Here is a 16,502-nt window from a genome sequence, read left to right on the forward strand (position 1 = left end):
TTTGTTACTTGAGTTAAGGTAGAATATTTTGTAGATAATTTATGTTAGTATATTAGTTTTTGTTGTTGTAAGATATTAATTAGATTTTTTGGAGTTGAAAAATGCATAATATCATAAGATTTTAATTGATTTTTAATATTTAAAAAATATAAAATGAGTATAAAAGAAATAAAAACATGTAATTAGATAACTTGACTCACTCTTAAAAACCATATATGTTTTTGGACCTAGATCTAAAAGCCCTATCATTTAATTTCACGCCACTTTTCAATTTAACTTGCTTGATAACTATTTTCATTCTTAATATTAAAAAAAACAAATAAAAACTGAAATGGTTATCAAAACGAGCCGTCGGGCCGAACAATACTCGGTTTCCAAAGTTTGGTAACATGGAGCTTGAAATTTGAAATTACAGTGCAAAGCAACCTTCTAAATTTATATTTGAATGTCTTTACAAGACTCTGTAACCTTACCTTCAAAGATATGAGCACAAACAACCCACACAAATGTAAATACAAAAGCTTTCTTCGACTGCATTGCCTCTACCGTCGCAGCGATCACAACCGGTACAATATACGGATTACGTTTTACAAATGTCGATGCGTTTTCAAGGGTCTTGAACAATTCTTTTGCATATATTCTCACAAATTATTGACATAGATAGACCCATACCACTTCACTCGCCAAAGGGACGGACAAGGTTCTAAAAGAATCGGAGACACTTTCAGTAGAAACTTTGACGAAAAAATTATGTATCCGGGGTTACATTTATCGATGTCTAGTATTGGAACTACGTACTGTCACACCATGCAAAAATTTGGTGTATCCAAGGAAGGAAAGTTTTCGGTCTGAAGTTCGGATCCAGTCATTGAGTAACTGATAAGATGTAGGAAGCAGATTCATTTCCTGCATAAAGTTTTTGTTTTTCTTGAGTTTGCTGATATTCAATTGATAGACGGATGCAGATGCTTGTTCGATATGATATACTGAAAGTAACATGTACACCAGCAATTGTACGAAAGACTGATGTGCATACCTGTGCCAACTCCTCAACAGTGATGACCCGGTTTCCTTCGTTTTCAAAATACTCAAACGCCGTACTTGCAATGTTCTCCCATCCTTCATGAGCTTCTAGCTGATATGTACTTATTGCAGCGACGCAGAATTCTTCGAAGTCCAATTTCTTGTGTGAGAGTGGTTCCATCTTGAATAAAAAAACTACAATATGAGTATACGCCTCGTGCAAAAGCCGCAGTTCAAGAAATATAAAAAAAATGTATTGGAAAATTGGCTTCATTTATCAATTGTATCGATTCTACGATTCCAGGCTGTGTGTGTCAATAGAAAAGACAAGCCAGCAATGAAAAAGTCAGAGAAGAAAACAAACTCAAGACAAAACTTCTAGAGTCCTCCAATATTAAGGAGAAAAAAGTGCGTTCTCTTTATTTGTTTCATTAAATACAACCATCGCAGAAACAGACCACTATTCCGCCTTACATATCACAGAATATCCAACAGTTTACAGTTTTATATCATTTAAAACAAAAGTTAGCAAACAAATTTAGGATCATTCCACCGTTGAAATCAAAGAAAGAATATCTCTCACCAATTTTATAAAGTCATGAACCCTCGACTCCTTCATGGCATCAGTTGCATTTCTCATGAGGGCCTGCAATATTCTTCATGATCAGTTCATGAAAAACAGTGAAGATAAACGAATTTGGGAACATCTAACTATGGTACTTACTAGAGATATCAAATAGCCGTATTATAGCATGTACATAGATAATACGGGTCCAAAATGGGATCTAAAATGTAACAAAAGAAATATTGTTAAAGCAAAAAGAACTCGGACTAACCGTTTTGAAATTATCAAGGGACACATATCCTTGTTTTGGATCCAAGAGTCTAAATTGAGCCCTAAGGTAGAAGAGCTCGTCTTCTGTTATAGCTTTGGAGAGGGCCTGTGAATAATGAAATATGTTACAAATTTGATGCCTTCTAACATCACAATTGTGGGTTTGTGCGTGTGTGTGTGTGTGTGTGAGTGAAAGATTGGATTGCCCCAAAGTATGCCATTCATGCCTCACAGCACCCAGCTTGTTATCTTTGATTTTAAGTTGTTTCTTCATCTTTTCACTTTTTTTTTTCCCTTCACATTTTCGGGGATTGGGAGGGGATGGTTTCTTGTGAGTGTCTGTTACCTTTAGTGCTGCACGCTTCAAAGGTGAGGACCGAACATATGACTTAACCAACTTGTAGATTAAAATATCTAAAGGCACATCACGGTTTTCATCTCGTAACCATGGGTGAGCTGTGAACACAAGAAATAGGTATCAGCAAATCAACAAGAAATACCTGTACATGACACTAGCAGGGAAATTTAGTGCAAAATCATATTCTGGACTGTATGAAATATTTAGAACCAACTTACATAAAGCTTGGGCAGCAGTCATTCTTTTTCTGTGGTCCTTGTTCAGAAGCCTTTTGAGAAAATCTTTGGCTTCCGAGGACACTGAAGGCCAAGGTGAATCATCAAAGTTAGGATCAGCTCTTAGCACTGAACGAAAGATTCCAGATTCAGTTCGTGCCCAGAAAGGTCTACTTCCACATAGCAATATATATGTTATGACACCAATGCTCCACATATCTGCTTCGAGACTGTAAGATCTATGTAACACCTCAGGTGCAACATAGTATGCACTTCCAACAATATCATTGAGGCGTTGATCTGCACATGTAGAACTAAATGTGCTGTGAAAACAATATAATGTTCAGATAACTAAAGTTCTCATAAATAGATTGAATTCTAGGAAGGGAAGTTTGATTTCTCACACGAATATGCCAACATATCAGGAAAAAAAAACCATTTGAAAAAGGTTAAAGAAAATATTTCCAATGAAACAAATAGTTATTGACAATGCAGGTTGGCAACACAGTAAAAATAATAATCATATAGGTATCAACTTCATGACAAGAAACAATTTGCAGCTGCACATCATAGATTGAAGCCAAAGTATGGTGTGTGGAAACTGGAAAGTGACCATTACCGGGCCTAGTAAAGTCAGAGAGACCAAAATCAATAACCTTCAATGGAGCATCCTCATCTCTTGTTTTGAAAAGAAAATTCTGCCAAGCATTCATAATTAAAAGAGTCATTAGTTACTGGTTGGGATACGAACGTGAAGAATTGAAACACAACTACATGTGAACATTCACAATTATTCTAACTGTTAGTTCAAACTTTCTGAATATAGTACCTCCGGTTTTAGATCACGGTGTACAACACCTTGGAGATGACAGAAGGAAACAACACTTAAAATTTGCACAACAATAGTTTTAGCGTCCTCTTCTGTGTATCTTCCACCCCTGCCACAAAGTAGTGATTAAGAATAAATCCTTGACTCGTAAAATCCGATAGTGCAAATAACAAGTACAATACAAGAAAATAAAGCAGTTCATTCTACCTCGACAAAATCCTATCCAGTAGTTCTCCACCTTCACACAACCTGTAAGGTCAGCAGGATGAGAAAACTTCAAAACAGGCTTATCAGCCAAAAATACTGATACACACACACACACACACACACACACACAATGATGAACCATGATTCCAAGTTTTTATGAATAACATGACTATATATTAATGAAAGGAAAAAAGTTCATACTCCATGACAATGTAGACATTATGGGCATCCTCAAACGCATCGTAAAATCTGACCAGATTCTTATGTCCAGCTAATGCTTTCAGTATTTTCACCTCTCTACGAACATCTTCAATAGCTATTGCGGTTGTCATCTGCAAAAAGATCCCTCATTTAATTACCAATATAACTTCAATTCAAATTTATATGCAGCAACTCAAGTACTACTGAGTTCACAGTCAGAGATCAACAGGCGAAAAGTTCTTCGGATTTGACTTGTTGCAGGGCAGGCATAATCCACATAACCATTGCTTAATCCAGTGATCAGACTGTTCCCCAACTAATTAAAATTTATCAATTTCAAGCAAAAGTATAAAAAGCTGATTACTTGAAATACTGATTGCTTCAACACAAATGGATGCAATTTGCCCTTTAAATTCATCCAAATTTACTTAAAATACACAAAGAAACAAGCTTTAAACACCAAACAAGAAAGTGCCAATTCAACTAAATTATTAAAACAAACAAATAAATCATCACCTTCGCTTTGGCTATGATCTTGACGGCGACCGGCTGTCCTTTGAGCTCTCCTTTCTTGCCCTTGGCCCAGCAAGTATGACCAAAATGGCCTCGACCCACCATTTTCCCCAGCTCAAACTTCGCCCCAATGTTCTTCCCATACCCAAAGCTCTTGTCCAGTGCTCTCTCTCCTCCCTCGCCTTCCTCGCCGCCCTGATGCTCCTCCGGTATCGGCCCGTCCTTTGGCTTCGCCTCGCGCCCCTGCCGCCGACGAATGGCCTCCATGATCGGCTTCGCCGGCGACGGCGGAGGCAGAGGCCACCGAAACTTCCTACCCGGTGTCCTGGCCGGCGACGGGGCAATTCCAGCTGGAAGCGGACTGGGGCACGGGCTCGCGGAGAAAGAGTTAGCCGGAGTGTGCTTGCCGGAGTGATCATCGCCGGGTCTGGGGCTGGGCGGCACGGGCGCTACTGGCGAGTGTTTTGACTGATGGGCGGCGGTGGGCTCGTTGTCGGCCCCGGAAACGGCGACGTTCTTGCTGCAGCAAAGTCCCATCGTTGAATTGTTAGGGTTTTTGGCGGGGCGGGAGTCAAAGTAAGTGCATCGGACGGTGGAGAAAATCCGCCGACTTATTAAACAGGCGCGAGAGCGGAGGAGGAGGAAGGAGAGAAATGTGAATAGAAGAAAGAAGATAGAAATGTGAATAATTAAAATGTTGGTGGCATTTATTTGGTTTAAGTTTGAAAGTTGGGGAGTTATATGTTAATCTGACAGCTGAGGATGAGACTTTTATGTTAAACGTTTAATTCCTGGCCGTTGATTTCAATCATGTGTTATTTCTTGTGGGTCTCATCAACCATATGAGTTGGGAAAAGGATTCTCGCCGGATCTTTTTTCCAGAGATCTTAGAGATTTCGTGATCTCATCATTTAATCGTATATCGCACGGTCTGTTTTCGTTAAGTACTATTTATATTTAATTTTAAATCTTAAATTTTAAAATGATTTCTGATCGTATAATGTACAATAAACGAGTGAGATCAAAAGATCCCTAGGAAAATGATCCGGCGATGATCCTTTCCTATGAGTTGCATTTTAATTTTATTTCTACTTTTTTAAGAAATGATGAGATATTCTATTCGTATGTAATTCACATGACATGTTTTGGATTCAATTTCTGATGCTGATGAATCACACGATGATTGCCATAAAGAATGTTAAATATTTCTGTAAGTCTTCTCTACCTTGGAATGTCGACTGTTATGACAAAATCATCAGCTAATCCTTTTTCTAAAAGAGATCAAAAGATAAGTAATTATACAGTAAAAATATTCATTCATCTAAATTATGAGCAGAAGGATTTGAACTTACTAAGAAGCTCACAACTTTAGCCAAGTTGTCCGCCATTTTCATTTCTTCTTTAATTTTAATCGCATGTTTAGTTACTTAAAATCGAGATGTCAAGGATTAGAGATGGAAAAGATTGTGAATTTAATGTTCTCTCTAATTAATATGTGGCAACAATATTTTATACACATTGTTATGAGATCCACACCATAATGTATTTTAACAACCAAACCATCAGAACATCATTCATAGAATATTCTTGCAAAAAATTAGACAAATTAAAAATCATTAAGACATTTATTTGTAGTGTAAAAATTGCACGGACACGATTATACTAAGAACGTTAACCTCTTAATCCAAGAGACATATGGTTTTGGACTTGAATAATTTTTTGCAATGATGATCTACCAATGGTGTTCTAAAAGATAGACAATTTGTATCATTGATATACCTTACGAAGTGAGCTCATAAAAAACATATGTCAAATCAATGTACACAAAAGAAAAATTGTATAAAAAAAGTAATGCTACGAATCTGCTCTATATGTATATATAAGACCTAAATTTTCGAATTTGATTTCCTTCTTCTTTATTCTTGCTCTTATAAAAGAAATAAAAATAAATAAAAACCATAGATTACCAGAATTATGCAATTCGTTGTAAAATATCTAATTTGCATATGTAATTCATAGAAAAATCCAACCCTCTTGTGCTAAATAATGTACAAAACTAGTATGGTTCTATTTAAAATGACCAAGACAACGTTGATATGTGAGTCGAGATCTCGTATTTCTAACTTATCCAACATCTCGAATCCAAATTAATCTTATAATATATTTTACCGCAAACAAGATAACTTTCTCAGACAAAGCCAGCCTTATTATTATTATTTTTTTTAAAGGAAACAATTGGTGGTAAATCATGGTTATCCATCATTTTTCATGATCAAGAAAGCTCATAGAGGTATTTCAGTCTCCCTCTGACCACAAGTCTGGCTTTCACACCAGTAATGAATTTCAAACCCAAAACCTCCAGTTTTTAATTTTAAAAAAGTATCGTAATCTACCATTTACCTCGTGGTTCAGCCTTATTATTTAAATACAACCATGACGATAGAGTCTAATATTATAAACTATGATATTATAATTGGATTACCGACTTAATCAAACTGTTCCAAATACAAAAATATTCTAATCTTGGAATCGGAGGAGGACGACAGACTTTGCCCTTCATCTTCGAAATCGTCACCTTTGTAATTTGTAGACTCTTTTTCTTTGAATACAACGTTCTTTGGTTTTGTTTACACGTGGATGTGTTGCAAAGTTTATTCATTTCTTTTGTAATCGTGGGTCTTCTAGTTGACAATTACAACCTCATAAGACTTAAGAGAGGGAGAAACTTAGGTGTGTATATATCGTATCATATCTCGCATATTAAAATAACAGTCTCTTAGGTATGAGATAATCATTAACCGGATGAGTATTACACTTTTTGAATACATAGCAAGTGTTTATTTGACAACGACGCGATTGAGATTAAAACTTTATAAGATAAGAGGATCTCTCCTCAAGTCTTTCACACACTATAATTTGAGTAGCTCAAATTGTATCGTATAGTAATATACTTGAGATACCGTCATTTTAACATTATAGTCGCTTGTAAATTCTTCAACGGCATATGCTATGTAAATGTATTATTTGGTGCTTATACGTTTTTTTTTATTTTTTTTACAAGAAACGGTAGCGATTTTTCATTAATAACGATAACAATAACAGTTACAAGGGTTGCCACATGGGTACAATCTCCATTGACCAAATATTTGATCTAAAGGTAATTCGCACAAACAATCAATGATGATAATCCCCTAATCGGCTACCACAAGCACGCGCACACTACCACAAACACCTTGGTACAAATTTGCCACAAAGACGGCAGGAGCAACAGACTTATCACGGAACACACTAATGTCACTGCCACACAAGTGAAGTCACATTAAACCATGGTTAATAAGTGAGGTCAAACCAAAACCACCGTAAACACGCGAGGTCATATCAAAACCATTGCACACGCTACATCACTCGTTAAGCGAGACATTATCCGCTAAATACGGTACAAACAAATCAACATTTAATTGCACTAATTCGAAAATCAAAATCCTCCGGTTGACTTGTATCCAACGATTGGCCCATCAAAACCTACAATTTAGCGCTTCGAGCGGAGATCTGGCGGCTACTGGCGGCTACACGCAATATAGTCACATTCCCATGTAATGGGGGAAATGGATTTGAAAGGTAGCGACCAATCAAGGATTAGGTGACCAAATCAAAGTCCCCAAGTTGGAGTTGGAAGTTGGAAGTTGGAAGAGGTATCTTCCTTTAGAAAACAAAGTTGGAAATATTCTCACCACTTTGACTTCTCTCTAGGTAGACGTTCTAATGTACTAATTTTATGATATGTTTACTTTATATTTACACATGTCATGTATTACGTTAAATTTTAGAGATATTTTGCAAATTCTTTTATATGTGCTTGTAAAAATATTCATACGTTAGCAAATACAAGATATGTTAAGGATCAAAATAATTATAATTCTCAGTTCATGTAAGTAAGCAGATAATCGGAGGGAATAATTGAACAATGACGTAAGTTGTAACTTGTAAGAGTATCGACTTTTAGCTAAAAATCTTTATGTTAGCCACAACGGGATGGTCGAGGGGTTAGGGCGAATTCCAAGTTCATATTTCACACGGTTCGTCCTTGAATTCGATTTTTGGTGCTGGTGAATCATACGATGAATCATGAGAGGTTGAAATACCTCCGTGAGTCTTTTCAGCCTCCAAAAAGTGGACTTCTGTGAGTTGGCCACCAACTGACTATAGATGACATGTTTTCTCTTAGATTTGTCGCAAGACATTTGTTACTTAATCGATTAACATCATTTACGCTTACACTCGACTCGGTGTCCCAGACTTGATGTCTCTTAGAAAGTAAGTGGCAGTAGATGACATGTTTTCCTCTCATGACCTTCAATGCCAACGGGCCACCAAATTATTTAGTACAAAGCAGAGGGAGGAGATGTTGCATTCATTGGTAAGGACTTGAGAAGTTCGGTTCGATTGCTGGCATCCGAAAGTGTTCATTGAATTCAGAATAACAATGTTCAACTTTGTTGGGCAGTGGGAGGAGGGTGATGAGTCACCAACTCAATGGGCTTGGATTTCTTATGTTATTACATTCAGCTCAAAGCCCATCTCAGTTTAATTTTGGGCCAACTCAAACTCCATCCAGCATTGTCTGCCACGGTTTAAAGACCGGTCATCGGGTTTTGATTAGGATCGGAAAACTTCTAATCCAATTGTATGCCCTTAGATTTTAAAAGTTTTTGTGGGTTAAATAGTTAATCGTTAAAGGAAAATAGAAATTAGTGAAAAAAAAGGAAGAGAGAAATCGGTAGAGGTTAAGTTCGCACTAAAGTCTACAAACATAATTGTTTTCTGCTACTGTAAAAAGCGCCATCTGCAAGTAAGAATTTTGATCATTTTTTGTTTAACTTGTTTAACCATACCCTTATTCTTGTTATTCTATTATCATATTAAATAATTTATTTTGGATAGTAAATTAGGAAAATATCAAAGATGTAAACTTGCTTAAGTTTTTATTATTAGGCCAAGTGATGAGGATGTGAAAAAATAAGTTAGAGTTATGTTAGATCAAATGTTCGAGGTTTGTGTAATTGTGTTTAATGAAAGAAGATGAATCTTATTTTTGCTTATGGGAAAAACAACTTATTCTTGGTCGCTTGCTCTAGCAACATTTAATGTACTAATACAACGTTCATAAGACCGCTTAGTGTTTGGTCTAGTGGTAGCTGTCTTCATTTAGTTAGATTAACACCGAAAAACCGATATATATATATATATATATATATATATATATATATATATATATATATATATATATATATATATATATATATGATGAGTACGATACAATACCTATCCTAATTATAGTGCTGTGACTGTACTGTGCATGTATTCATAGAAACTAAATTCACTCACATATTCAATCGGAGACGATATTCAATCAAAATTACCCATCAATTTCGATAAAAAATAAATAAAATTAACTGAGAAATGTGATTAAATCCGAATTGGACTGCCAACTATTTCGAAATCGTATAAAAAGAAATAACACTATACCAATCAAGAATCACAAAAGTTGAAATAGGGGATAAAAACCTACATGTAAATATCTCAAATTAAATAATAAATCCAAGAATTCTCCAAATAAATAAATAAATAAATCGAAGAAGAAAAGGTAATTGCCACGTCTCTTCCAAAAAAAAAAAAAAAGGTAATTGCCACGCGCCACTCGATAGCGTCGACAACCATGTAATGGTACTGAAATTTACCCTATAAATGGCGGGAGCCTACCCTGCTCGTAAATTTCTCCCTATCTCTCTCTCTCTCTCTTCCCCCCGTCAACTCTTCTCTAAATTACACATCAACCCCTCAAAAACCCTCCAATCGCAAAACACTCCAAATCGTCCAGGTGCTTCCTCTTCGCTATCGCCCTGGTGGAGTAACTCCATTGCCGGTACCTCTCGTCTCGTAATTCCTGCAATTCCTGGTTTTACATTTCCCCCCTTTTCTTTGAGCATCTCGAACCCTAGGTTTTTCTGAGCAGAGTGAGTAAGCGAGTTGGAGTAGTACCGTAGCTCCTGATTCAATGGAGGCTGCGGCCGCTGCGCGCGGTAGTTCCATGCCGATGCCACCTCCCCCAGCCCGCAAAGAGTGGCGCGCCGTCTCTGACCATCATTCGGCCCGAAACATCGGGGATGAGGTAGTAATCTGCTCAAAACCACTTGCATTGGGTTCTATTGGGTGTCTAATTAATGAAAAAAGAGAAAATAAATGAAATTTGGAACCTTGGGTTTGGATTGTGAAAAACCCTTCAGGTGAAATGAGGATTAGGGTTTGCAATTGCATGTTATTTTATCTTTTTTTTTTTTGGATTAAAGTATGCGAAAACCCTTTTTCCATTACGCAATTGGTTAATTCATTTGTGGGTTTGGTGTTTGTGGGTCGGTGGGTAATTTGGTTGCTGCTCTCACACTTTACCATTAGAAGATTGTTATAATCTAAATACTTGAAGGGGAATCGTTTGGTGAATGTGCCTATATTTTGAATGAAGCAACAATATGTCTCATTTTGAAGAAAAAAAAACCCACACCCTTTCTGCCTTATGATGGGTAAAAATGAAGGAAATTTCCCAACTCGTATTTTGTTTGAATGATTGGGTATTGGATATATAATGTTCGGTGTACTGCCAATAATAGTGCATCTGACAAATTTTTTTGGTTGTTGAGTTCATTTGCTTGAAATGAAGAGTAACTTAATTTTTAGCATTGGCTAAAGCTTCTACTGTGAGCATTACTGTTAGCTGATTAAGATGTGGTATTTAAAATTTTTGCTTCTTGTTTTGTTTAAACTATTTAGTGCTACTCGGGTAGCATTTGTATCTGCTGTTTTGGCATTATCTTGTTCTTGAATTGGGTATATTCCAATATGCAGGAGTTGGAACGATCAAAGCTAGGCCAATCGGATGAGAGAACAATATATGAGGTAAGGCTGTTGATATTAGTATTAGCTTGTATTCTGAAGGATTCAACGAAAGTGAATATGATTTGTTATCGAACAAGGTGCAGCAAGGGAGAGAGCCAGTTGATGTGGACTTCTGTTCGATCACAATAGATGGAACTTTAGATCATGACCTTTTGCAGCAGCGGATTGAAGATGTTTCTAGGCAAAGAGAGGAACTGCAACATATGGAGATTGATCTTAAAGCTCAAATCATTGCAAGATCTGAGATAATTGAAATACAAAATAACTTTGGTGCTCAAATAAAGGAACATGTCAATGCTGCTTCCAAGCTTCAGGTTTTCATTGATAATTTGACGTGTAGTTTATAAAGTGTATTACGATAGGGTTTTTCAGATTGCAATTACAAGAATCTCATGAGGCGTAATAAATATCCAAGTTATGTTAGCATTCTTATTGTGATTTTGCAGTGTCACATTGCACATTCTGCATTTGGTGAGAATATGTGTAATCTTAAGCTCAAAATTTATAAGCCAATCTTAAAGGGCATATTTGATTGTTAAATGTTTTCCTTGAGATATATGCGTGAAAATGATCTACTAACAGCGTCAATCTGAACTGTGGGTTTACACTGTGCAGGAGCAACTTCATGAAAGGGAGCAAACCATACATGATTTGGAAAGGAAAATGGATGAGAAAGATAGAGAGCTGCATGCTGTCAGGCTAGATAACGAAGCAGTAAATGAATGCTTGTGTATTTTATATGTTTTAATTGAGCACTTTGGGTGAATAAAAATTCTTAATCTTTTGGTTTTCATAATGTTCTGGCAGGCCTGGGCTAAAGAAGACCTTCTTCGAGAACAGAATAAAGAATTAGCAAGTATCAGGTACTAGTCTGTTTGTTTAAGACCTGTTCACTGCACTTCTACGCTCTTGTCCAATAATGCATGTACTTTTTGTTTAGATGTAAATCAAGCTTGTCTTTTATTATTGCATGCTATTTAAAGGTTTTGTATTTCATTTTTTGGTGAACAATGCTGGGTTGAGGTTATAATCATATGAACAAATTTGCATGAGTTACTGTTCATTGCAGAATGGAACGTGACCATTCGGAAGCTGAAAGAACCCAACACATACAACAATTACATGACCTGCAAGAGCATATTCAAGAAAAAGAGAGGCAGCTTAATGATCTCCGGGAACAGGTATGTTGATTTGCATGTATAGATGTACTTGTACAGCTCTCAAGTTTTCACACATTTAAATTGTACATAAATTTAGAATATGCATAGGTCCATAGGTGGTTCTTTTCTACTAACTTTCATTCTCTGAAAGAACAAAGTCTATGGTGCTATTGTTTTAAACGGTCAGACTGAAATGTAAGTGACATTCAAATTGGAACAAATTTGGTAAATATTTCTGCAAGTTGCATGCTAATTTAGTTCTATAGATGTAATGCAGCTAGTGCCTGATAGTGTTTGTATTTTCAGCATAGGCTTGCTCAAGAAGCCATTCTTTATAAAGATGAACGGTTGAGGGAGGCCCAAGCTTGGATCACTCGTGTTCAGGAAATGGATGCCTTGCAGTCAACTACAATCCAAGCTGAATTGCGGGAACGTACAGAACAATATAATCAACTCTGGCTTGGTTGCCAAAGGCAGGTTGGTTTATTTGTTCTATCTCTCTCACACTTCCTGGGCGTTTTATTTTGTTAAAAGTTGAACTTGCGGGCATGTTCAGACACGGGCATCTGCAAATTGTATGTTTGGCTATATGCCAATTTTTTTCAAAACTTATGCCAAATAATATGTGATGCAAGTGCTATACATAATGAAACATGGTTTTTGTTTTATTCAAAGTTTGTTCACGTTTTTTATATTTTCCTTTTTGGCTCACTGATTTCAGTTTGCTGAGATGGAGAGACTTCATATGCATACGGTACAACAGCTTCAACTTGAGCTGGCTGATGCAAGAGAAAGGAGTGGGACTTACACCGATGAATCACGCATGGCACAATCAAATTCAAAGGATGCATCTCAATTTGGTCAGAATAATGGAAACCAGCTAGATACGAATACATCAAATGGAAATACAGGGCCCCTCCAAAATGGAAATTCAGATGATGTTCCCTCATTTCCTTCAACTGGAAACGCATCAACTCAGGTAGCTGCACCCTTTTGTGGTTTTCCTGTTAGTAGCTTTGACATATTATTGCTTTTTGGCTAAAGACCTTCTGTTTGAAATGAAATTCGTAAGTAAGAATTTGATTTAGCTATTATTTATATCATTTCCATAACATTAAGTTTTGGATCGTTATTAGATCGACCATGTTGCTGGGGTTCCAATTTCTCCATCATCTCTACTTGGGATGCCTTCCTATCTTCCCCCTGGACAAGTGACTGCTCTACATCCATTTCTTATGCATCAACAAGGGGTACCCCATTCGGTCCCACCACATGTTCCTCAATCTCATGTTGGGCATTTTCACTCGATACCTGCAATATCGTCTCTCCAACAGTGGCAGAACCAACAGGTGCTGAGATGAATAAATCTTTCTGTCCAGATTATTTTAATTTACAACGATAACAGACTTATGTTCTTCATTTTCTCTTTTAAGGCTCCATCTGAGAGTTTGCAGATATCTACACAGAATGAGCTTTCATCTTCACAAAATGATCCAAACTTAATAAGATCAGATTATAACTATGAATCATCTGTTAATGGGCAATCTCTTCATCAAGACTATTTAGATGTCCAAATTAACCAAGGGGCACCGCCTGATTCTGTCTTGTCATCATCCACTGGGGAAGCACAGGTATTGCTTCGCATTTGATGATTATGTAGTGATTTTATTTTGTGTGCAAGTCAGTGTGCATCTTCGCTGGAGTCACTGTTATTTTTTTGGTTCAGGTTCTCGAGTCAATTGATAGTAGAGGTTATTTGGTCTCATCCCAACCTGATCAGAGCTTGCAACAAATTTCCTCCCAATTCCACAACGCTTTAAGATTGGATTCTCTTGAGCAGAACAGTGAAACCAAGGTAGATAAGCTTCTCTTGTTATTTTCTTATGCAGGCTGGAGCTTTTTGGTCAGCCTGTCTGGTTATAGTGCAAATAGTAACTAGGGAAGAAATTCAGACTAACTTTGCTTTTGGACAGGCACCGGAGCAAAATGTTCAGACAACTGATCATGGGTTGGATGGACAAGTTTTAACTGCAGGACAGCCAAGTTCTAATAACAATTCGTTAAAATCTGATAATTCAGTTCCTTCAGTCGATAACAAGGAACCTGCAATTAACAATGCCACTAGTGCAGTTTTGCCAGAAGCATTTGTGTCAACTGTGCATGCAAATGGGGCAGGGGGAAAGACTTCGGAGGTTGCACTTCTTGATGAAAGGTCATTGTTGGTTTGCATGGTTCGCACAATTCCGGCAGGTGGTAGAATTCGCATCAGTTCGACGGTGAGCCTGCATATTTGTTACTAGGTTTCGTAGTGAGCGTGACATTTTTGTTTTCTCAGCAACTAATTTAAAGCCTTGTTTCTCAGCAACTGATTAGTTCATAATATATGTTCCTTGGTCTGGGTACAGCTACCAAATAGGCTCGGAAAGATGCTTGCACCCTTACACTGGCATGATTACAAGAAAAAGTATGGAAAGCTTGATGACTTTGTGGCTAGTCACCGTGAAGTGAGTTTAATGATGATTTAAAGTGTTTTTTCATAGATGTATATTATCTCATCAGGACCTTAATTTTTATATTTCAGTTATTCGTGATTGAGGGCGACTATATTCAGCTTCGGGAGGGAGCGCAAGAGATGATAGCAGCTACAGCTGCTGCTGCAAAAGTTGCTGCTGCTGCAGCCGCATCATCTCCCTACTCTTCATCTCTGCCTTCTGTGGCTGTTACTCCAGTGGCACAGACTCACCGCCCAAGGAAGATATCAACTTCAAATGCAAATGATAATCACTTGCAGTCTGTAAAGCAGAATCAGCAATTAAATGGTGTAAGCTTTGGCGTTCCTGGAGGTCTCTCAAATGTAAAGATTTTGAGCAAATCTAAAGATTCTTGGGAACTGAACAGCCCTGACACTAGGCCAAGCCAGTCATCTGTACTTTTGAATGGTGGAAATGGAGCAGTTCTGGATAGATCAAGCATGAGCAGTACCCAAAGCTCAGGCTTGCCTAATGGCCGGCTGAGCTCAAATGCTGTTGGGAAACAACATGGCAGGTTTACCTCTTTAAACCATCTAACATACTGCGGTTTAATATTGTGGTGGATTAAGTAGTTACTGCTGCTTTATTAATGTGTAATGCTTATTCGGTTGATGTGTTACTTTGACAGGATGACCAATGCTACATTTACTTCCAGAAGATAGTAAGTACGATTACTCAATAGTTAAAGTACCACTGTCGTGTTTTGTGATATAATCTTTTTGAATACGTAATGTTGCATTTGTTTAGGCTGGTCGTCTACCAGTGGTCAAATTTCTGAGCTGTCAATTATTCGGTGTATCAATATTACTCTGCTCCCGTCTTTTCTCATATAAAGGGTTTTGAGTTCAGATATAGGATAGCATAGTATGAGCCATTATTTGCATATCATTGATCAATGATGGGATGATATCATTGGTCTGGTTGGTATCCAAGTTCAAATTTCAAACCCCCGTACCAAAATGTCGCAACTGATTAAATGTGATGATGCAAATGTGAGTTTTATTGCTTATATATTTTGTATTAATACCCCTACAGCAATGCATCTTAAACGTATTCGGTGTTGGCAGGAGAGAGCAGGAAATAGGCACCACCTTATGACCTGACCGGAATGGTGGACCGGTGCATGGACGGAAACTTATTTTGGAACGGCAACAGGACATGTGGGAGAATATATATTCATCAAAGATCGAATCACCATCAATATTTGCAGCTCACTTCATGGAATTCTCTGATTGGAAATGTTTGCCCTTTTTTTTTTTCGGTTTTCGATTCTTCAAAAGCTTTAGGTTGTGACTGTTTTATGATATACTGAAAAGAGTCAAGGAACTCAAAACTGTCTCTGCAGCGATGATGATATTCATGCACAAAATTGCTTCTGTGCGCATCTGGATGGATGGAAAATCTGCCCTTTTTGTTGGTGGATGAAATGATGGATCCTTGAAGCTTTATTAATTTGAGTACATTAATTTCATTTCTCTTTCCTGAATTTTACTGGATTGGGCTTGAGATCAACCCGACTCGGTTTCTATGTAATGGAAGCCCAGCCCACTTGGTTTCGTTTGTGCTTTGTTGGTCCATAATGCAGATTTTGGCCTCTTGCACTACAAATTGAATTCTTGTTCCGAGGGATTATAGTGCGGTGCTAATCACACTGTTTTTTTTACCTTTCACGTACTTCT

At 37.2% G+C, this 16,502-nt stretch overlaps 2 protein-coding genes across 3 annotated transcripts; one reads left to right on the top strand and one right to left on the bottom strand.

Annotated features, from left to right (window-relative positions):
- Positions 1-402: 402 nt before the first annotated feature.
- Positions 403-4,893, bottom strand: LOC103439930 (CDPK-related kinase 4-like). Its single transcript, XM_008378577.4, has 11 exons — positions 4,185-4,893; positions 3,669-3,799; positions 3,468-3,509; positions 3,261-3,369; positions 3,051-3,129; positions 2,435-2,731; positions 2,205-2,314; positions 1,860-1,964; positions 1,607-1,669; positions 1,037-1,204; positions 403-906 (listed from the first exon to the last, which is right to left on the bottom strand). The coding sequence occupies exons 1-11, from the start codon at positions 4,716-4,718 to the stop codon at positions 769-771; spliced, it is 1,776 nt and encodes a 591-aa protein (XP_008376799.1). The 5' UTR covers positions 4,719-4,893; the 3' UTR covers positions 403-768.
- A 5,035-nt stretch (positions 4,894-9,928) lies between these two features.
- Positions 9,929-16,294, top strand: LOC103439938 (uncharacterized). 2 transcript variants are annotated; one of them, XM_008378586.4, is made up of 16 exons: positions 9,929-10,350; positions 11,082-11,132; positions 11,216-11,446; positions 11,748-11,846; positions 11,940-11,995; positions 12,202-12,313; positions 12,599-12,769; positions 13,014-13,271; positions 13,429-13,641; positions 13,726-13,923; positions 14,019-14,147; positions 14,266-14,568; positions 14,698-14,796; positions 14,874-15,337; positions 15,452-15,484; positions 15,891-16,294. In XM_008378586.4, coding segments are annotated over exons 1-16 (2,532 nt in total). In that variant the 5' UTR covers positions 9,929-10,236; the 3' UTR covers positions 15,892-16,294. The 2 variants fall into 2 exon arrangements, with proteins under 2 accessions (XP_008376808.2, XP_008376807.2); XM_008378585.4 differs by having other exon boundaries at positions 9,951-10,350; positions 11,210-11,446.
- The last annotated feature ends 208 nt before the right edge of the window (positions 16,295-16,502 follow it).

This window comes from Malus domestica, chromosome 07 (genome assembly GCF_042453785.1).
Source record: "Malus domestica chromosome 07, GDT2T_hap1".
Taxonomy (NCBI): Eukaryota; Viridiplantae; Streptophyta; class Magnoliopsida; order Rosales; family Rosaceae; genus Malus; species Malus domestica.

Coding starts and splice junctions, on each gene's coding strand:
- LOC103439930 (XM_008378577.4), bottom strand. CDS start 4,718: ATGGGACTTTGCTGCAGCAAGAACGTCGCCGTTTCCGGGGCCGACAAC. Junction 3,800..4,184: donor AGATCATAGCCAAAGCGAAG/GTGATGATTTAT, acceptor ATCTTTTTGCAG/ATGACAACCGCAATAGCTAT. Junction 2,732..3,050: donor CTCTGACTTTACTAGGCCCG/GTAATGGTCACT, acceptor CTACATGTGCAG/ATCAACGCCTCAATGATATT.
- LOC103439938 (XM_008378585.4), top strand. CDS start 10,237: ATGGAGGCTGCGGCCGCTGCGCGCGGTAGTTCCATGCCGATGCCACCT. Junction 11,133..11,209: donor ATGAGAGAACAATATATGAG/GTAAGGCTGTTG, acceptor TTATCGAACAAG/GTGCAGCAAGGGAGAGAGCC. Junction 11,447..11,747: donor ATGCTGCTTCCAAGCTTCAG/GTTTTCATTGAT, acceptor TACACTGTGCAG/GAGCAACTTCATGAAAGGGA.